The 22,673-nt window shown below is 39.9% G+C and overlaps 1 protein-coding gene across 1 annotated transcript in view; it reads right to left on the bottom strand.

Annotated features, from left to right (window-relative positions):
* CNGB3 (cyclic nucleotide gated channel subunit beta 3) overlaps positions 1-22,384 on the bottom strand; it is a gene marked incomplete at its 5' end in the record, with an annotated part of 130,461 nt that extends 108,077 nt beyond the window's left edge. Inside the window, 2 exons of the mRNA XM_082315882.1 lie at positions 21,453-21,623; positions 22,315-22,384. Of these exons, the coding sequence (XP_082172008.1) occupies positions 21,453-21,623; positions 22,315-22,384 (241 nt within the window). The remainder of the gene's footprint in view (positions 1-21,452; positions 21,624-22,314) is intronic.
* Positions 22,385-22,673: the final 289 nt, after the last annotated feature.

Raw genomic sequence — 22,673 nt, 5'->3', positions numbered from 1 at the left:
ATACAGGATCCTGCTTGGTACCACACCAATACCAGGTACCAAGACGTAAAGAAAATAAATCCCAGTATTGGTACAGAGTAGTGGAAAATGAGTTACATCTGATTCAGTGTAATAGATTAATTTGACTCTGGGACGTGATATCTTTTGCATGTCTGTATAGCCTTTTACCACTGCCTCTAGGAGATCTTGTCGCCCACTTTAATAGGTTGATGGAAAGCACTCTGAAAAGAAATTTAACCATCTCTACAGTGTGTTAGCATCTTCAGCCAGAGGACTGTGTGCGTGCAACTTAGCTGTCGACCACTGTTGTGCAGGGGATCTGGGCAACATGTTTATGATGGCATCTGGTATACTACTTGAAATAAAGTATGCTTGCATCTCTGTGTACTATCTGAAATAATTAATGATACCAAAAAGTCCTTAATCTAGTCCTAACATCAGAACAGAACATACAGAATCTATAAGCAACAAACATGCCTAATAAAGCTGCATTGGGAGAAAACGAAGCATCCATCTGAAGCTTTACAGAGATGCTTTCAGGTTTTTCTTCTCTAATTACTGGATTTCTGAGTAACACAAGCAAGAGACTCCGAAGTTCCTGCTATGGAGCTTCAAAGGGATTTTCATGGCCAGAGGGTTAGAGGCCAGCCTTGGAGAAAAAGCTTCAGGCATATTTCAGGAGAGTAACTTGAGGCTGTGGTGAGACCATTTACAAGTGATTTTCTCTGTGATTTGACTCAAAATAGATCTAAGCAATGACCAGAAATGTTTGGGAGACATATTTCTTTGGACTATGAAGCCTTAAAGTCTAAATCCAAACCTGCTTGGAGCAGCTAAAGATACTCACTTTTCCACAACTAGGCAATCCTATATCAAATTAAAACCTATATACAGCACTTCCACATATCTTTTAGAAAAGCTGTTGCTGTACATTGAGGGATACTGAATAATATATTAGGCTGGTTGGAGAGAGAATGTTATAATGCACGACTCCATGAAAGTCATAATGCCTCTCCAAAATACTGCCAAAAGGCTGTGTGTGGTGGCACGCGATGAGATTTGTCTGGGTTTTTTTGTCTTTAACCTAGGCATTCATGTTTGAACTCTTAAATTTGGAGATTATAATGCTACACAGTTGTAGATCAGAATATGGCAGGATTAAGATTGCTTTTTGATTATCCAGTGTGTAGTATAGGGTTGTGGCTAATCTTGTCATGATTCAGATTTGTAGCATCTGTGAAGGAGACTGCACTCTATGGCTTCCCTACCTCAATTATAAGGTAAGTATTGAATCAGATGGTATTGCAAGAAGAGCCTCCTCCCAAATGATATGAATTCCACCTTGGAGAAGTGACTGCTGATTCTGCCTTGTCCACAGAGCTCCCTTTGATAGCAGGGAAGCCACTAAAACCAGCCTTATCATTTTGATCCCCAAACGTCTGATGCTTTGTCTCCTGGGGGCCTGACTGGAGGCCTTGGGTTCCACTTTGAAGAAGTTTGTAACCCTCTGATGGCTGCGGACTGAGCGGGCCAGTGCTCAGTGAGGCTGCTAAGAGGTGAGTAAAGTATTCAGTACCTCAAACCAGGCATGCAGATTTGGGGAGATTTGGCTGGGATATCTTACTGCCTTCTCTATTTGTAAAATAGGGATTATCCTCATTCGTCTTCAGTCAGGGACAGTTTAAGAAAATTAAACATTGCTTGTCAAACACCTGTTAGAAGGAAGAGCATCAGGAGATGACTAGAAGAATTAATCACCCCCTTCAGAGCAGGGTTTTAAGGTCAGTGATTTAAAAATTGCTAGAAAAAGATTTTTCAGTTATGGCAAAAAAACCCATGGTATACATGCTCATTCAGTTAATACTGTCCTTTTTGGAATGAATGAGACAGCTGTCCTGAGGACCAAGAGGTCTTATCACCATACACAGGGAAGCTTGTCAAGATCTTATGGGCAATCTTAATTCTGTCATTTCCTTATTTTAGAGTATTTTAATGTACTTTTTTATTTTTAGTTTCTCTTCTGAAGGGAGGTGGGGTGCTATTTACAAGCAGTTTAATGAACTATTTGCAAGAAAAGGAATATCAGCGGCTGTTCGCCAGCCTAATTTCACACAAATTTAACATGATCAGGATATGTTCCCTGTTCAGTACCGCAATTCTGGCTTTCTGCATCATCCACGGTGATTTAGATCATTTGATCCTGGCATTTGATCTAATCATCCTTTAGGAATATAGCCGAGTTGCAGCACTGATCTCGTGTTGTAAATGAAAGACAGGTCTTTATTATTGGATACAAGTCCCTTTAATGCATTTTTTTTTTTAGAATATGAAAGTAGGTTATACTCTTCTTACACACAAAGCCAAAGTTGTTCTAGGTATTTCAGTTGTGTAGTCTGCTTCCACTGACTCATCTTTTTCATTCAGGGTTTTGCTGGTTGCTCATGAAGTTCAGGTGTTGCTCATTGCTGTGCTTTCTCAGTCTCAGTCCCAGTTTTCCCAAAACCTTCTCAGAGCTTGCAAGAGTTCAGAGCAGTCTGGCTCCTACCACACTGTGAAAAACTCCTACACACTACACTGTGATTGCTGAAGCCAGGTAAGTTGTTGCCTACACTGGAAATTTATACTGATTTAAGACTGGTGCAGTAAGTAAACCAGTCCACCCCCTCATCTCAATTCCTTTTCCCCTATTATAAGCGTATAGTTATATGCAAGATACATGCAATGACACGTGCCCATGTTCTGTTCAGTAAAGCATTATACTTATAACTGAAAGATTGTGTCAGTAAAATCTTAAGTGGAGGAGGGTGTCAAAGCTTGTCTGAGAAGAATTGATTTGTGTACTAACATCTCACCAGAAATGGCTGCAAAGTGCATACCATCTGAGGGAAACTTCTAAAACATCATTTCTGTGTGTTCCCTTTCCTCCTAGTCTGAGTGGGAAACAAAGTTCAATATTTTTATTCCTCAAAAAATATGTTTTTCTTTTAAACAAATGAGATCTTCACTCCTCTAGGTCACAAAAAGTCCTGTTTTTCTGAACTAATAATACTTTCCAAAGATCTTGCAAAGATTGCAGAAGTCACTACAATGGTATTGTGCCAAATAATAATAGCAAAAAATTAAAATGTGTTATTGCAAAACTTTACAGAAAAGAGCACTGAGAAGGATTGAGAGTGATTTAAAGAGGTGTTATATGAAGAGAAGCATGTTGATAATTATATAAAAGAATTCCATTATAGTACATATATTTTTTGTATGTAAACAAACATAAAGTAATACAATGAATCTGGACAGTAATGTTGCTACATTAGAGCCAAGAAAAGGCAAATACAGAGACAAATGGTACTTGCCTATCTGTTTTTGCTTCGGAAAGAATGAGGTGCAAAGAGCTGTAAGTCTGTGTTAGCCATATGACTATATGCTTGAAAAAAGCTTCACAGAAATCAGTGGGGTTTAATACAAGAACTAGAATCCATCTGCATGTATCAGCTTGCAGGACTGGGTTTTGAACAATTAATATAAATAGTAAAAAGTAAAATTTCAATAGTCTAAGATATCTTTAGTAAAACAAACCTATCTAACACTTATTTCTCTTGAAGCTATTTCAGAGCAATGGTTCCCAATTCATATCTTGGGGGGGGGGGGGGGGGGGGGGGTACTGTGTACGATCCTGTGATGTTGCTCCCAGTCAGAGGGAACTGAAAGGTTAAAATTGAGCACAGTGGGATGGACACAATACAGGGCTGCTTTCAAAATACTGCTTTCACAGAATTGTTGCTCAAGGACCAATGATGGCTGGGAACTGCTGTTCTGCACATTTCATTTAAACTAAAAAGAAACTTTTCAAGAGAACTCAAAGTCTGGCCAGTGAAAAATCTTGGACGCTTTTGAAAATGTTAGTCTACATTCCTGAATATAGTAAGTGTGATAAATACATTAGTTAGAATTGCAAAACATGTTTTTCAGTTTGGATATATTAAACCGATTCATTTTTATTACACTGTGAAAATAACCTCAATCTTCTATTTTTCATGCTTTGTGGAAACAGAAGGGTTGAGCTGAGTTTATTTTTATAAATATTCTGCACTTGCAGGTGAAGTTTGACAGAATGTCACAACTTACTTTCCATTTAATTTCTAGCAATTGCCATTCTACACCCTCTCCTGAATTAACAGCCTGGAGACATTCAAATTTCACATTCTGACTCAGTTGCACTCATTTCTTTTTCTCCTCCTTCCTTGAAAACTTTACTGTTGTGACTGGCAAACTGTATTTTTTCATTCATTTTATAAAAATTAAATTCTAGATACCTACTCTGAAATCTTCTTTCCTGACACAAATCACAGTCCGCAACGCTGTCATCTCTGATGATATTCCTTACCTTGATATACAAGTTTATATTCAGTCTATGAGGTAAACTAATTAAATAAGAGAGACCTGTACAGATTTTCATGAGTCTCTTTTTAGTTCAGTGCTCTCAGCTCCACTCTGGATCTTCTGCAGTGCGGGAACAGAGCAGTTATTCAAAATGTCCCTTGCTATCATATGTCCTGGATACTCTGGTTGGGAGACATGAAGAGAGCAGATAGAATAAAGAGTCCATGTTAAATTACACCAGTGGGGTGGATGCAAGTAAATAATGATTGTGTTGAGCAAAGGTATTTATTTTTCTGCTATTGCTACGGTTATTAGCAGAACTCTTGCTGGTTTAAGATTGGGAGCCAGCTGGGCCTACAGTTAAGAATAATTGTTGTTGCTGTTCTATGCAATGCCTTATGAATTCCTGCTGGGCTTAAAGTTACATTTGAAGTGCGCTGGGAATATTACATGGCCATGCAGGTTGCTTAATCCTTCTCAACATCTATGTAATTTTTTGGACTTGAATGCTGGGATCTGGTTTGACCTAGAAGTCTGGTAAAAATAAGGTTAAAAGGTGTTGTCTGAGTACAGTGGGGCTAGACTTGTTCTCCTCAGCTCTCCTTGTTTTCCTTTGCTCCGCTGGAAAAATCAGTGATTGTTGGGGGGAAAATACAGGGACATACCACCTTCTTATCCAGAACAAGAAAGAGGGAGATCTTAGGTCAGATCCGAGATCCCCTTTTATTCCTCTTGTCAGTGCCAGAATCCTGGTTTATGGTTTATTCTGTGTCTTAAAATTAGTGAGTGACAGTACCTGTGCTATTAAGTTTGAGGACAGATTTATGATATAGAAGATAGTAGGGCCTTGTTTTCCACCACTGTCTGCCGTTGACAGTGATGACAATGTGGGATTGCTGTAAAACTTAGCACAGAAGCTGTAAAACTTAGCACAGAAGCTTAGCACAGCAAGTCTCCAGAGACTTGAGTTTCAACCCTAGACTTTGCTTGGGTTTTTGTCACCTGAAGACGTTATGCTGGTGAAAATGGTTGGTTGGAAAAAACATCTGAACTAAAATCTTCAGACATGTAAAAAGTCTTAGGGACAGCAGAGTTGAGAAGCCTGTAGACCAACAATAGTATGCACAGAAACAGTTGAAGAAAGGAAGAAATCTGGTTTATTACTAGGTTTAATATTTGTTTTCACAAGCCCTTAATTCACTGATACACCTTTTGCTAGTCCAGCTTCAAATATGCTGCATTTGAGGCAATGTTACTGGTAGGCTTAAGTGATACTGGGGAGAAGGCAAATTATTAGATATGCTGAATTCTACCATTGGAGGTACTTCTTCTGAGTGACAGTACTTTGCCCGTGAGAGTCACCTCTTAGTCAATTAAAGCCTAGACATCTAAATCTTAGATTACTATATCAGACTCCTTCTGTTGGAAACAGAAATAAAGAAACAAGGATCTTTACAGGCCAGCTCATCTCCTAAAATAGGTCAGATGACTTACTCTAAAGGCATACCAGTCTAAGTGTATGAGGTTAGCTGATGTGAACCTCATGCTGAGTTTCATTTAACGTACAAATCTTTATCTCCCTCAAAAGTAAATCAGCATGGAAAGTCATTAGGCCTTCTCTTTTGTACCCTTAATGTCTTCACAAGTTGAAAACTGTTGATTGTCCTGTACTTCGAAAACTTATTCTGTTTTAAAGGATAGGAAGTTATACTTTGAGGGATTGTTCTTTGTCTAAGGACAGTTCTGAGGTCTCAGGCAACCATTCTAAACTGGCCACCTATACAAATGCTTTGCATACCATCTCTGAGTTCAGAGGGAAATGAGATGAGAAAGCTGAGGATGGATGAGAAAGCTGAGGAAGGACAGTTCTTATGATTAAAGGTACCCTTCCACTTTGCAAGAGACTTCTGAAGATCTTGACAGAACAAGATGTCCTTCTCCAGCACCCTAGTAATCCTCATGAGAGATTAGTGTTTATGAGGGTCTTTCTTACACAGTGGTGGGGCTCTCCAGAGCTTTTGGTCAAACAGGAGTGGCTGTGAATGCTGGATGGCTCATCTTTGCTGCTGAGTCAGCATGTGGTCTCTAGTGTATCATTGAAATGATTGCCCTTCTCCATTATAAAGGAAAAATGCTTGTGCTCTACAACAGAATGGAAGAGGAAGCTTCTGGGCTCTGGTACCCATGTGATAAGACACCAACAGGAAAGAGTAGCAGGACTCATAATGGCCATTAATGAACCTGAGATGCTTTGGAGGTTATGTGATAACCTGGATTTCTGTATATTCATTTTAAAAAAGCATTTTGTGTATAATAAGTACTTGTTAAATATAAGACAGATCATTAAGGTATCTGTGTGTTTGTGTTATCTTACCTGATGTTAGGTGTAGATTGGCCATGAACAAACCTGGATTTGCAATGACGGGGGGGGGGGGTTCTGGAATTGCTTCTGATCACAGCACTGGGGCAAAGAGACTAGCTGCTTTGCAGATCATGCTAAATGCACCAATGACAGAGTGATAGGTGGCTGTGTTGACAGGGGACTGGACTCCGTGATGCAAGAGGTTCAACCAGGAGGCCTAGATTTATGATCCAGAAAGGCTATACAAGAGGGAATACAGTCTCTGCAGCAATGTGGCTTTTATGCCATTATACCATGACGTAAAATGCTACCATTCTAATCTTGTTTAGAATCTCCCATGCAGGCATTTTGTAGATGTACAAATCTAAAGGGTATAGCACAGCAGAGAATCTAAACCTCTGGGCCTAATTGCTGGTGTAATCCTATTGAATTTGATTACAGTATTCTGCTGTCTTTGCCAGGTTAACACTTTATAAGTGAATTGCCCTGGTTACTGCCTTGGTTAAGTCTCCGTACGACTCAGCAGCACTTGCTTCTTCAGCGACAGACAGAGATAAAGTTTGCTCTTTATTAGATATAATTCAATTCTGGTAAAAGAGAGGGGCTATAAAAGGTATTGAGTTGAAGCTGTAACTTCTATACAGAACTTGGGCTTTGGATGTGATCTCATATCTAAGACCTTGTCACAGAGAATCTCACCAGGAGGGCTCTGTATTTCTGGCAGATTTTAAATTAGACTGCTTTTTGCCTTGCTGTCTTGACTGGCTTCTGATATTTTTCTTAGAGTAAGGGCAGTTCTTGCAGAGTACATCATTTATATAAAACTTGTTCTAATGTCAAAAGCTTGTAACGACATATGGAATAACAAAAAAGGCAGATCTTGCCTTCAGTCAATACATTTCCATCGTTCAGTCTTCTATTTTGAAAAGACCTCTTATCACAACATTTGAAAAGCACCGTATGAAACCAGACTAACGTTCCAAAATGTTTTGTGTGTTCTGCTATTTCATGCTGAAAGCCAATTGTGAATGGTGCTTTTGAACTATTTACTTGTGGAAATATATTTGTTGCATTTCTACTCAAAAGAAAAAACCCTAATACCCTCGTTGTTATTTCATTCTTCCTGATGGAAACTAATAGGTGAACAGGAATTCTTTGAGAACTTAAAAACGTCCAAGCATACAAACCGGTTGAATCAAGGCAATTGCACAATCCCCACATTATATTTCTTTTCTTGTCTGGCGACAACACAGGCTGAATTTTACATGGTGGGGACCTGATATAAGGCAGTGGAGTACGTTAGCCAGTAACAGTAGACGATCTATCCCAAATGCTTTTTTGTTGGGACTTGATATTCTCTTTGTGCCTCTCCCAGATTTTCAAGGAAATTTGTCTATGCACAAGGTTAGGGGTAGCCAAAGCCAGTGATCTTTGGTACCCAGGACATTTCTCCTGTTTTAATTTTGTTGTGCTCCTGGAGGATGTTACATTTGCTTCAGAACTGGCTTTCAAATTCCCTCTTGGAAATATTGGAATGAACTGCCCATTGGGTATATGGTCTGAATGCAGAGAATCTAACAAAGACCAGTTTCCTTGCATTTCAAAACTAATGTTTCCCTGCTCAATGTCAGCCTCTTACACAGGTATTTTTATCATCAAGACCCACTGCAGTTCATAAAGGAGATATTACAAAGCCGAGAAAAGCAAGGGGTGGGTGTGTATGTGTATGTAGAAGTGCCACCACCAGAGTTGTTCACCAGGTTAGTAGTATGGAATAACATCACTCCTTAATTCCAGTGTGACCCTGGTTTATGTGAGTATAACTGTCCCAGTTTTGTCTGGGATAGAGTTAATTTTCTTCCTAGTAGCTGGTGTAGTGCTGTGTCTTGAATTTAGTATGAGAATAATATTAATAAGACAGTGATGCTTTGGTTCTTGCTAAGTAGTGCTTATACTAAATCAAGGACTTTTCAGCTTCCCCTGCTCTGCCAGGTGCACAAGAAGCTGGGAGGGAGCACGGCCAGGACAGCTGACCCAGACTGGCCAAAGGGATATTCCATACCATATGCTGTCATGCTCAGTATATATATAAACTGGGGAGAGTTGGCCAGGGGGGCAGTGATCGTTGCTGGGGGATGTTCTGGGCGTTGGTCAGTGGGTGGTGAGCAATTGCATTGTGAATCACTTGGATTGTATATTTTTTTATCATCATTATTATTTTCTCTTCCTCTGCTGTCCTATTGAACTGTCTTTTCTCAGCCCATGGGTTTCACTTTTTTTTTCCCCCCCTGATTCTCTCCCCCATCCCACCAGGGGGAAGAGGAGAGGGTGAGCAAGCGGCTGTGTGGTGCTTAGATGCCGACTGGGGTTAAACCATGACAAACTCACATAGGTTCAGCTCTAGTGTGAATTTCTAAGACTCTCTGTAAGAGTGCCATGGTTGGTTAACAACATTTCATACACATGCAATGTAATGAATGATACGTAGTTTCTTATGGTCATTCACTACATCTGCTAGGGAATTTAATTTTTCTACCTTTTTTTTCCCCTCATGTTTCTGTTTTTTTTTTTTCCATATTATCACTCTATACTCTGATTTAAAAAAACACAATAGCTTAATAGCAAGGAAGAGTAGTTTCATTATCAGTTTGGAGACACTTAGGCAAGGTCTGGCCATACCATAAAAAATAATATATTATAACATGTATTTATTTAAGGTAATGTTGGGTATGTGCTTGTCATGGGAAGTTTCATAAAGAAAAAAAAAAATCCTCTTCCCAAATTCCAACAGCTTAACAAAGCTGTAAAGTATTCACAATGAATAATTTATAAGGTAAGATAACTAAAATTTTAAGATGTGAAATAAGACTTCATTGGTCTCATACAATTTTGTGTCCCAAGGGTTTTTCATTATGCTTAAACTACACAATTACCATATGCATAACAACCTGATATCACTACATTAAGGAACTTTTTCAAGAAGGAATTTGTCTTTCAACATATCTTTCATCTACATGAGGGCATTTGACAGTTCACTCTATTACAGTGTAGTAAGATTGGAATGTACCTCTTAATCTTTTTTTAGTTTTTTTAAAACCTCTCTATTATTTAGAATAAACTATTAGACTTTAAATGAAGTATCTTCAGAAATCTCATGAAAGAGACTTTATGCCTTAATACTTCTGATAGAAAAATTTCCTTTGTGTATTGTTTTTATAATGTTGAAAAAGCTTCTACGTGAACATAAAACATTTTAAGTCTTTTACCATGAAACACTTTTTTTTTTTGTTATTAAAATAACACTTAGACAGCCTTACCCCTCTACTGACAGCTATTCCTGTGTATTATACCTTGCAGCTATCTTTGATGAACAAACCCAGGAAAAGGATCCTTATTTATAAATTCATCTTTCTTTCTAGTCAAGCATGTCTGTAAAAATTCACTGCCACTGGAATTCTGTTTTCCATTATTTGTAAGTGCCTTCTTGATCTCTACTGCCATGCACAGCAGAGTGGCAACAAATTTGAAAAGATGGATTCCATTTTTGTAGCAAAAAGTGTTTTCTATCTTGTCATGAACAAATTCTGCTTTTTTCTTTAGCTGCTGGCTCAGAGTATCATGACAAGAAGGGAACTCTGTCAAATTGGATCTAATTAGCCCAGTAAAAACCTGGAACTTGAAATACTAAGAAATTACTTTTTTTTTTTAAATTCATACAAGCAAAATTGCAATGTATTTTCTCAGTAATCATTTCATGTCCACAGTCAATTAAAGTGAAGTTTGGTATAGATTAAATATGTTTGTTTGGTTTTAATTAAGAAATTTCAGTGTGTATAGCCAGGAGAGAGCGTAAATAATTGATCTGTTTTCTCATAACTGCATAGGGGTTTGAGAATTTTATATAATCGAGATGTCTAAAATGTGTATATTTACGTCTTGCAGTGAACTTCCTCTGTCAATTCCTGTAATTACTCTAAAAGAATTACATAAAAAAATCTGTGGTTTCACAATATTTTTTCTTCTCATAAAGAGACAAGGTTATACTTTGAAGTATCTGATTGAAATAAATGGATTACAAGACATTATGTGATGCTTTTTATATTTTTCTGTTAAAGAGCAAAATGAGAATATGAACAAGAGTCGTAAGATAGCTTTGTAGAGCTGTAGAGTCTAGCACCGTCTTACTAATTGTATCTGACCATGTAAACCTCTTCTAGGATAGTCATTCAGCTTCAGCAAGGAGGTATAAAATGGCTTCTATCCCAATATTTCATCTAAGGTATTTTTTTGTGTCATGAAAGACACAGGTGAGAAGCAGCTTTAAACTTTAAGGCGTTGAGCAAGCACACCAACAAGAAGCCAGGATGTAAAAGGCTGACGCTAGGGATCACTACCTTGCTAGTGTCACTCTGTTTAACTCTAGAAAGGAGTTGTTAGGTGAGAACCTTCTGCTCACAGACCTGATGACGCTTATGTTGTCTGTCGTGCCTGGATCAGAATCTAGGACTTCAGCTGCGCTACTTGGAGTTTCAGACTCTTATAAACAACTGCCAGGTTCTGTTGAATTTGGTGGGGTAAGTGTCAACAGGTCAGTGGGGGAAAAAAAAGAAATGCCTGAGCTTCCACTTGGTGAAGATATGGAAAACTAATACGCTCCTCTTTATTAAGGCAGACTGGCTAAAAAAAATTGCTGGCTGTTCTTGGTTCGCTTGTTCCTCCTGGGACTTTTCAGGCTACATAATTGCTGGCTTTCTGAACTCCGTCAGCAGTCTAATTAACAACAATTAATTGACAAGAAGAGTAATCTCAGAACTATCTACTAATTGGAAAACTGACTCATCACTTAGTTTTTGCTACTTCCCTAAATTTCTTTATTTGTATATAGACAATGAGGTATACACACTGGTTTTAATAGTGCATGTAGGATTCATCTCAACCAACTGGAGATATTTCTAGTGGGACTAATTGTCCAGACTGACCTCTAACACAGTGGTCACAGGTCAGTATTATAGATGCCTTAAATGGGTCCAGTGAATCATGCTGTAAGTACCTATTTCTCTCTACAGCTTTTAAAGGGAGAATAAAATTAGAATCATAGAATCATTTAGGTTGGAAAAGATCTGTAAGATCGTCAAGTCAAACTGTTAACCTAGCACTACCAAGCCCACCACTAAACCATGTCCCTAAATGCCACGTCTACCCGTCTTTTAATTCCTCCAGGGACAGTGACTCAACCACTTCCGTGGGCAGCCCATTCCAATGCTTGATAAACCTTTCAGTGAAGAAATTTTTCGTAATATCCAATCTGAACCTCTCATGGCACAACTTGAGGCCATTTCCTCTCGTCCTATCACTTGTTACTTGGGAAAAGAGACCAACACCCACCTTGCTGCAACCTCCTTTCCGGTAGTTGTAGAGAGCAATAAGGTCTCCCCTCAGCCTCCTTTTCTCCGGGTTAAACAACCCCAGCTCCCTCAGCCGCTGCTCAGAAGACTTGTCCTCCAGACCCTTCACCAGCTTCATTGCTCTTCTTTGGACATGCTACAGCACCTTGATGTCTTTCTTGTAGTGAGGGGCCCAAAACCGGACACAACATTCAAGGTGCGACCTCACCAGTGCTGAGTACAGGGGACAATCCCTTCCCTAGTCCTGCTGGTCACACTATTTCTGATACAAGCCAGGATGCCATTGGCCTTTTTGGCCACCTGGGCACACTGCTGGCTCATGTTCAAGCGGCTGTTGATCAACACCCCCAGGTCCTTTTCTGCCAGGCAGCTTTCCAGCCACTCTTCCCCAAGCCTGCAGCGTTGTCTGGGGTTGTTGTGACTGAAGTGCAGGACCCGGCACTGAGCCTTGTTGAACCTCTGTCGTGGTTTAACCCCAGCTAGCAGCTAAGCACCACACAGCTGCTCGCTTACTCTCCTGTTGGTGGGATGGGGGAGAGAATCGGAAGGGTAAAAAGAGAAAACTCATGGATTGAGATAAGAACAGATAATAATAATACAAAGCAAGTGATGCACTGTACAATTGCTCACCACCTGCCAACTGATGCCCAGCACATCCGTCAAGCAGCAGTCGCTGCCCCCCGGCCGACTCCCACAGCTTATATACTGAGCATATACTTATATACACAGCTTATATACACATGGGCAGAGCATGGGAAGCTGAAAAGTCCTTGACCAGTGTGAGCACTACTTAGCAACTACTTAGCACTGCTTAGCAAGAACCAAAGCATCAGTGTGTTATTAACATTCTTCTCATCCTAAACCCAAAACACGGCACCACACCGGCTACCAAGAAGAAAATTAACTCTATTAACCAGGACAACCCCATACAGCTGGCTGCGGCCCATCGATCCAGCGTGTCCAGATCCCTCTGTAGAGCCTTCCTACCCTCCAGCAGATCAACACTTCCACCCAGCTTGGTGTCGTCTGCAAACTTACTGAGGGTGCACTCGATCCCCTCGTCCGTATCATTGATAAAGATATTAAACAGAACTGGCCTCAGTACTGAGCCCTGGGGAACACCACTTGTGACTGGCCGCCAACTGGATTTGACTCCGTTCATCACAACTCTTTGGGCCCAGCCATCCAGCCACTTTTTTACCCAGCAAAGAGTACACTCGCCCAAGCTGTGAGCAGCCAGTTTCTCCAGGAGAATGCTGTGGGAAATGGTGTCAAAGGCCTTACTAAAGTCCAGGTAGACAACATCCACAGCCTTCCCCTGATCCACTAAGCAGGTCACCTTGTCATAGAAGGAGATCAGGTTAGTCAAGCAGGACCTGCCTTTCATAAACTCGTGCTGACCGGGCCTGATCCCCTGCTTGTCCTGTACGTGCTGCGTGATGGCTGACAGGCCTGTAGTTCCCTGGATCCTCCTTCCGTTCCTTCTTGTAGATGGATGTCACATTTGCTAACCTCCAGTCAACTGCGACCTCCCCAGTTAACCAGGACTGCTGATAGATGATGGAAAGTGGCTTGGTGAGCACTTCCGCCAGCTCCCTCAGTACCCTTGAGTGGATCCCGTCCGGCCCCATAGACTTGTGTGTGTCTAAGTGGTGTAGCAGGTCGCTAACCATTTCCCCTTGGATTATGGGGGCTTCATTCTGCTCCCCATCCCTGTCTGCCAGCTCAGGGGGCTGGGTACCCTGAGAACAACTGGTCTGACTATTAAAGACTGAGGCAAAGAAGGTATTAAGTACATCAGCCTTTTCCTTGTCCTCTGTCACTATGTTTCCTCCTGCATCCAACAAAGGATGGAGATTCTCCTTAGCCCTCCTTTTGTTGTTGATGCATTTATAGAAACGTTATTTATTGTCTTTTACAGCAGTAGCCAGATTAAGTTCTTGCCGGGCTTCAGCCCTTCTAATCTTCTACCTGCATAACCTCACAACATCCCTGTAGTCCTCCTGAGTTGCCTGCCCCTTCTTCCAAAGGTCATAAACGCTCTTTTTTTCTTTCTGAGTTCCAGCCAAAGCTCTCTGTTCAGCCAGGCCGGTCTTCTCCCCCAATGGCTCATTTTTCAGCACATGGGGACAGCCTGCTCCTGCGCTTTTAAGATTTCCTTCTTGAATGACATCCAGCCTTCCTGGACTCCTTTGCGTTTCAGTATTGCCTCCAAAGGGTCTCTGTCAACCAGGTCCCTAAACACGCCTGTATAAAAATACTATGCATTCTAAAGTTAGTGAACATGAATTTCACTTCAAATGTTTCTGCCATATTTCATTTAGTTCCAGCTCTGGGGTCTGACAGGTGAAAAAGGAGAGGAGAACATGTTCTAAATGCAGGAAGAGGTGAGGCAGCTTTCCAGCATTTCCAGTTGCCTTGGGAAATGTCATCTTGTTTAGCATAATGTGTTTTGTAAACCATATTTAAAAGAATCTAGGTCTTCTTGTTCAACAAAGAAGGTAATTAGGCTCCTAATTTGGATTTATGAGTTCCATTCCTGAAACTTGGTTCTTAAATGTTGCATTTCATTTTATGGAGTGTTGCTCCTTGTAATCCCTCTATAGTCTTTGATCCTACTTCGGTACTTCTTGAATACTGCTTCAGGTATTCCCTGTGATATTACACTGTGCTCAATTAAACAATCCTAGGTTTCTCTCTGCCAGAATATTTGAAGTAAGATATATGGAGAACTCTGAATTTGCTTAGTCTCATTCTTGCTCAGAAAGTCTTTTAACTCAACATTTGTAAAATTTGGTCTGCCATTTGTAACAAGTGTGGTTGCAAAGTGTTGTAAACTTTTATGAGCATTTCACATGTGCCCACAGAGCTGTCTGAGGTCATTGTATGCACTTACTGTTATGTGGCAATAGCATTGTTATGAGTAAAACATTTTTGCACTGCATGGGATTGCAAGTTTGTAGGGTTTGTATGGTTGACCAGCTGTGGCTGTGTGAACTCTGGAGCAGAGACAGCGATACAATCCTACAGATGAGGTGTGTCCAAATACAAGACTTTTGAACAAGATATTTCCCCTGTGCCATAGTTAGGTACACCTGATGTGTAGGCACTCGTGCTACCCATCACTGGATTCTCTTGCTCAGTGCACACCAAGATTGCAGGAGCTTGGATGGCTGGAACCACTGGTGTCCCACCAGTGATGACTGCTCTGCTCTGTACCATGGGCTCCAAATTGATAGGATATACAGGGATGGGATCACATCTTCCCTAACCCAACTTCTTGCTTGTGAAATTTCACTATCTCTCATTCATTGTTATAAAAGTAACACTTTCTCTTGAAAGCTCCTTAAAAGCAGATTGTTCTGGTACCAGTTTGTCAAGAAAAGTCTGTCCAGCAGAAGACAGCTAAATTCATGCTTTTTAGACCATTTAATTCACATGCTGATAATATTAAACCCCAGTGTGCAGCTGGACATCTGCTTTGGCTGCCATAGTCTTCTCATGGAAGAATAATACCAAATTCATGTAATTTGCCCAAAGTGTCACATAAAAATCTAATTTTTTATATATATTTTCTAGTTCTTACAAAACTTCTATTTCTCAAAGCAAGAGTAATTTTGTTCATTCTTACTTTCTGACCTGGAAACATAGTAAGCTGGCAAATCTTTAATATCTTTTGTATGATGAGACAAGTCTATGTCTGATATACGAAGCACTGCATAAAAGGTTTAATTTTTGTCTTGCCAAATGAACAAACAGTTCCAAGTAGCTTTTTAGACTTCCCAAATATTCATATTATAAAGATATCCTTACCCAGGAGGTAATGAAAGACTTGGAAATAGCCTGAAACACTTGAGAGAAATGTAATAATTGATGATAAATAAATATAGTCATGTTTTGTGTAGTATTGAGGTTTTTTCTTTTGCTGTGATTTTGCCTCTGAGTGAATTTCCTATCTATCTGTAGCTGGCATACACCATTTTTTGGACTCATGAAATGCACTTTCTTCAAACCATGTCCTGATGTCTCTCTCTCTTGAAGTTAGTTCTCTGGAGTGGACAGATGTTCAGCTTGTTTCTGCTTATGATGAGAATGTCATCCATCTTTTATATTATACAAGGGATACTTTTCAACAAATTTTCTCTCTCTGTAAATTTCCAGGTGCTCATAGTATTCCATATGCCACTCTAGTACTAATATATACGCTTGTGAGATTTGGGGACAATATGATTTAAATCTGGGAAAACTTTAATTGTTTATGCATAGATTTTACTTTGATAAAATATAAAAGGCAGCTTGTATTTTCAGGACAGAGGCCATCCTGAGAAGTTATGAAGTTATTGCTGCTATTTCCCTTATTCTTTGTCAGTCAGAAATCCAGATCATGTTAGGAAATGCTGAAAACACTAACAGACATGTTAAAAATTTACAGAGAAAATGCATTCTTTAAAGTCTTTTTTTTATAACAAACTACTACTACTGACTGTGGATCGCTAAAATCAGCTAGAAGGTGAAGGTGTGTTCTCCAAGAATGTATCGTAGAATCGTTTAGGTTGGAAAAGATCTTTAAGATCATCAAGTCCAACCATTAACCTATCACTGCCAAGTCCACCACTAAACCATGTCCCTAAGCACCACATCTACCCGTCTTTTAAATACCTCCAGGGATGGGGACTCAACCACTTCCCTGGGCAGCCTGTTCCAATGCCTGACTACCCTTTCAGTGAAGAAGTTTTTCCTAATATCCAACCTAAATCTCCCCTGGCGCAGCTTGGTACCTTTTCCTCTTGTCCTATCGCTTGTTACTTGGGAGAAGAGACCGACCCCCACCTCGCTACAACCTCCTTTCAGGCAGTTGTAGAGAGCAATAAGGTCTCCCCTCAGCCTCCTCTTCTCCAAGCTAAACAACCCCAGCTCCCTCAGCCACTCCTCCTAAGACTTGTGCTCTAGACCCTTCACCAACTTCGCTGCCCTCCTCTGGACACGCTCCAGCACCTCAATGTCCTTCTCGTAGTGAGGGGCCCAAAACTGAACACAGTACTCAAGGTGCGGCCTCACCAGTGTCGAGTACAGGGGCACTATCACCTCCCTGGTCCTGCTGGCCACACTATTCCTGATGCAAGCCAGGATGCTATTAGCTATGTTTCAGATTTTGTATTCTCAAAAGATTCCTTAATCTATAGTTGATTAATTTAATTTTTCAGATGATGAAACTTCTCAGTATGACTCAGTGGAACAATTTTTAAGCCAGAAGAGGATTTGGATTTGTGGTTTGTTTGGTTTTTTTCTTTAAAAAAAAACCACTTGCATTTACTTGATTAATCCAAAGCTACAAAGGTGGTCTCTGAGGCAGAGTAGATGGAAAAATGTACACTGCAAAAGCAAAAAAGCATGCAAGATCCCTTGCCCTGTAGCATCAGACTGACAATTTAATTGGATTATCTGCTAAATTTATTCATGAACTTATGAATGTTGTCTTTCTTACCTTGAAACTGTAGTGTATCTTTGACTAAGGTAGTTTACTTTACTAAGATAATTAGCATAGTAACATGCTTGCTCAAGTGCACTTGTTTGCTAAATTTTGATAATAGTTATTAAAAGTGGCTAGAACAGGCTTATTCTGTCAAATTGCAACATGAGTCACAAGCACAAGGATATTGGTAAATTTGTGAAATATGTTTGTACATTTTTAGGACCCCCTTTCAGATTATGCCATAGTGGTTTGGGATTCACAGTGATAAGGTATTTGTGATCTTTCTTCAAATCTTCTGAAATGCTAGCAAAATGTCCAGGATATTTTCCTGTTGCTGACACAGTGAAAAAGGTCCTTGAGGCCTGAAACTGAATGAGCTGAAAACCCAGTACCTAATTCTATTTCTTCTAGATTTCCCCTCTACTCCTTTTGCATTAATTTATAAGATTTATACCTTCTTTTTTAGGCAGTGTATACCTCGTATATCTTCCTGCTTCACAGAGTAAAAAGAAGTCCTGCATTATCATCTTTAGCCATGCAGGAGCTCTGTCTTCCTGGCCACGAGATACTACGGAAAATAAAAAAGTGAACGTTTCTGGTTTGAGGCTGTTATGATGTCTGTGCATGTCAGACTTATGAACAAATGCAGAATGAAAACCTCTAGAGGAAACACTCCTAATGAACCAATATGTCCAGCAAACTTCACCTTTTGTTGGATCAATTTAATTATCATGACTTTCATAAGGCAGCCCCCTCCAAAGCCCCAAAAGATATCCCCCCCCCCCCCCGCCCCGAGAAAACTTATCAGGTTTCTTCAACTCTTCTACTAATTTCACTTAGAATAAGCTGCTTTGGAAAAGCCTAAGTTCCCCTCTGATAGCAATAGCTTTGGGCTTCTATTAAATATAACTCACACAATTCTATAATGCATATCTTCTAGAGCAATGGATAAAAAGAAATTAGATCTCTTCAGCCCTATAATTACACTTTGCTTTTTCACCCTCCACTGAAACTTTTCTACAAATTCATGTTTATCTTTGGTATATAGGATATTTTATAATTCAAAATAGCTAAAGAAAACCCTTAAACTTTCTAAAATAATCTATATTTCATTGTCTCTGGCATCAAAGATTCTTGTTCATCCATAGCAGTCTCCTTTGTGAAAGAATGTATTTGATTTTAATTATGCCACTCTTCAGCTAACATCCCAACCTTCCCATAAATTGAGACTCCTATGGCTCGAATCTCAATTCAAAATGTTGAGACTGAAAAATCCTTGCTGATTTTTAGTTGGATTGTGATACTTAAGCTTCCTCGGTGCACCATTTTTTAACAAAGGTTTGTCTGGAAATGCACAGAAATACTTCAGGTTTAATACGACCAAACGCCTCAGTTTGGTTTCATGTCTGGTTAAGGTCCAGAGCTTAGGTATGGCTCTGTCTCCGTGACACAGATCTAGTAAGCGTTATCAGTGTGTCCTAAATGCATCAGTTTGGACAAGATTGAAATATGGCAGCTGCTTTCTTTTGAGGTATGTCACTAGGGATGTCACTCCTTGTATACAGGAGAGCAGAGTACAAAGCATACATTCAGGACAAAAAATATTGAACTTCAGTTCCTCCTGGTCAGGAGATTCAAACTCAAATCTCCTGTGAGTTTATCTTATCCATTAGGTTATGGGATATGTGTTTTCTATTCCATAATAAAATAAAGAAAATAAAGGATTGTTAAGATGAAAAGACTAAATGAAAGTACCATCCTCCTGCTGAGGGAATGAAATTTCTTTTTTTTTGTGTAACACAAATTCAAGTCCATTCTTCAAAATTTGTTTAGTCATTTACATCAGTTATCTGGTAAACACTATGAAAAAATGCATACAGCTCTAAGTGTATGTGTAAGTACATTATCATTAAGCCTGTGTCCAAAAAGGGGGACCATTTTCTTTTAAAGTCTTTAAAAGAAAAGCATTTTCTGCTTCTGACATCCTAGAAGATGTCCAGTGAAGGACACTGGGCTGTGGACTGGGAGAAGATGCTGCATGATAACACTAGGAATCTTTAAGTCCTTTGAAATGAAACGTAACAGGGAGAAGACAGAGCCTGGATCCACCCTGCAATGGTGTCAGCAAAGTATTTTACTTCATTGCAAACATTTTAGTGGTGTGTTCAGGAGTATCACAGAAGAATATAATTTTTTAGGACGAAGTCTAATTAAGAGGTGTGTTATGATTAAGAAATTTGGGTGATGTTTAGTGGACTGCGGATAATAAAGACTAAAGGGAAAAAAAAAAAAGAAAAAGATACAAATGGGAGAATGAGGCTCCAGTCATTAGCAATGCATGAGTGGCACTTTGGTGGAAGTTACGGGAACCTCACATTAATTGGCCCAAATTTGATCTCAGCTTCTCTGCTGTAATTGTTTATTTTGACAGAACTACTCTTTGTTCAGAGACAAGAGAGATCAGAGCTAGGACTCTTGTATGAGTAGGGATTAGTGATGTGTAAGGATTACAAGAACAGACAAACATTTTATTAGCTGAGTAATACCTTGAAGTTTAGGAAGTTTAGGAAGTTTTGTTGGCTAAACTGGAGAACATCAGTGCTGCTCCATGTCAGGTGTGGTGTGGTTCCTGCCCTGCTCCCACAGCTGTCTGTAGCAAAGGCCAGCATCTCTGCAGTATTTTACTTATTAACCTCCATCTTATTCTTTGAGTATTTATGTGTTAGGTGCTTTCATGGAGTAGCAAACAGCCACTTTTTCCCTCAGTTTTTCCCTGAGCTACCACTTCTTACATTGAACCGTTGCACACTGAGATTTAGGAAATCCCCGTCTCCCCTGCCGTGCCGTGTTACAAGCAGCGGCTTTCCTTGCTAGTCCTTCATCCCTGGGGAAGGTTGCATCTGTACAGAGCCTGGCTGTGCAGCTCGAACACAGGAGAACTTGTTACAACTCAGTACTCAGGGCGGGGGGAAACAGGAGGAGATGATCCGGGATGTTTTTCAAAATTGCCAACTCTGTATGGAGGAACGCCTTGTTTATTCAGTCGTGTTACATGTAACAGGATTTAAAATAAAATAGATTTAGGATCAGAGATTTAGAAAAATGAATCAAACTTACTAAAAAATTCATAAAATAAATTATTAAAATGTATTTAACAATAAAGATGCAGTTTCAGCATCAAAGCTGGCCTTCAAATGTGGCTAACTGACCAAAAAAAATCATTTAGGGACTGGTGCATCTTTGGGAGTTCTTGGAGCTGCAGTTCTCCTGCTTGTGTTTTGGAAGCTGTTTACTGAAGTCATTCAGGTTAGGGCTTGGGGCAAGACTTTTCTTCTTCAGTCCCAGATGAAATTATCTGCATTTCTCTTTCCTGTTTATTGTCTGGTTGACATTTCCTGAGAATTAGCACCAGGATATCATCTTCCAGTGCAGGGAACGAAGTCCCTTCCTTTCTCTCTTCTTCTTAAGTCTCTTGATAAATATCTGTGCACCTTAATTAGCACATTCCTGGCTTCAGGAAATATTTATGCACGGTTTTCTTACTGGATGCATAGTTATTATTTTTTCTGTAAGCTTTATGTAAATATTAAACAAGAGATAGCAGATGGTGAAACTGGGAATAGGTTGCTCTGAATAACCATCTCCCACCCTCCACTCCTGTAGTGGTAGGGGGAGCTTCACGGGGCCCTGCCTGTTGGAGTACCAAAGCAGAAACTACATGTCAAGACACTGGTTCTCATTAGCTACCAGTTTGTAACTGTGAGATGTTCAATCTGTCAAAAAGAAAGTTCTTTAGAGTAACACCAGTTAATAAAACTTCTGGGATTTTGTTTACTTGTTTCTGCATTTGTAATTGGAAGCGCGTGTTCTCTTTCATCACTTTCCTCAGAGTACTCTACTGGGTCCTTGGCCTTCTCTTTGTCTGTCTTCCTCTGCTGGAGCTGAAATAAGTGCTTCAGTCTTGTTTCTTGAGAAATCTCTGTCAAGACTAGAAGTGTTTTGGTCACTAGTATGGAATTGAAATAAAAAATTCAGCAACTTAATTTGTGTTGACAACGATCGTCCTTTTTCAGAACCATACAGACAGTGCTAAAATCTGAAATCAATTCCAGGAGCATGAAGCAAAAGACAAAGAGGTCTTTGATCCTTTTGAAGTTTTAAACAGGGAACGGCTATCACAACTTGGTTTTTTGCTCACGCACTCTTCATCATGTGAAGATTTTAAATCTCATATAGCGGGAAAATGTTAGGTGTTTTTCAACAGCTTAATAAGGGATCCTTTTAAAATTAATTTGTCCTAGTATTGCTGTTCCTCTTTGTCTGTCATATCTTTATTTTAAATCTTTTGACTTTCTTCTTCGGAGGCAGTGTTCTAGCCTATCTTGGATGCTTCTGACAACACTATCTATGGTTCAGTTCCAGTGATTTAGCAGAGTGCCATCAGGAAACACCAGGATGCTAAAATTTGATTTATATGTGGCAGATCCAGTTTGAAGACCTGCTTCTGCTTGTGATGTTTCCACAGATATTTGCCCTTACTTGAAGAATGCCCTGAGCACAGGTTATTCTTCGGAAGTGTGCTGCTATGGAACAAAACAGTCGGTGCCCTCTAGGCTAAGAAAAGAGACTGCAAAAGAGAATTACTGTATGAAACCCAGGATTTGCAAGTGCAGTTATGTTTCAACAGCCCTCCTCACCCTCCACTTCCTCCAGGGTCAAATCCTGCTCCCTGCTGTATGCTTTCTGCAATGCTGCAGGTTCTGACATCTCAGCCTGTGGTCAGAGCCTGGGTCTTCTCCCTGCTCAGAGTCCTCACTGCACATCCACTGCTGTCTCATTAAGCAATGTGTGTGAGAGAAAGGGCTGTGGCCCCAGCGCTGACACTGTGGCCACTTACACCCCAGGCCAGCGATGAGCGCTGCAGCATAAACAACCAGATTGATGCTTTTCTAACACAAGCTAAAAATCAAAGTGCTGAAAGTAAGCATCTAGTATCCTAGCCAAACTGAGGTCTATATGTTATAGAGGATTGAAGATGCACACTTGTGCCAAAAGA

This window comes from Platalea leucorodia (assembly GCF_965183815.1).
Source record: "Platalea leucorodia genome assembly, chromosome: 1".
NCBI classification, from domain to species: domain Eukaryota; kingdom Metazoa; phylum Chordata; class Aves; order Pelecaniformes; family Threskiornithidae; genus Platalea; species Platalea leucorodia.
Note: the sequence above shows the minus strand (reverse complement) of the source record. Positions and strands in the feature narration are given on the sequence as shown.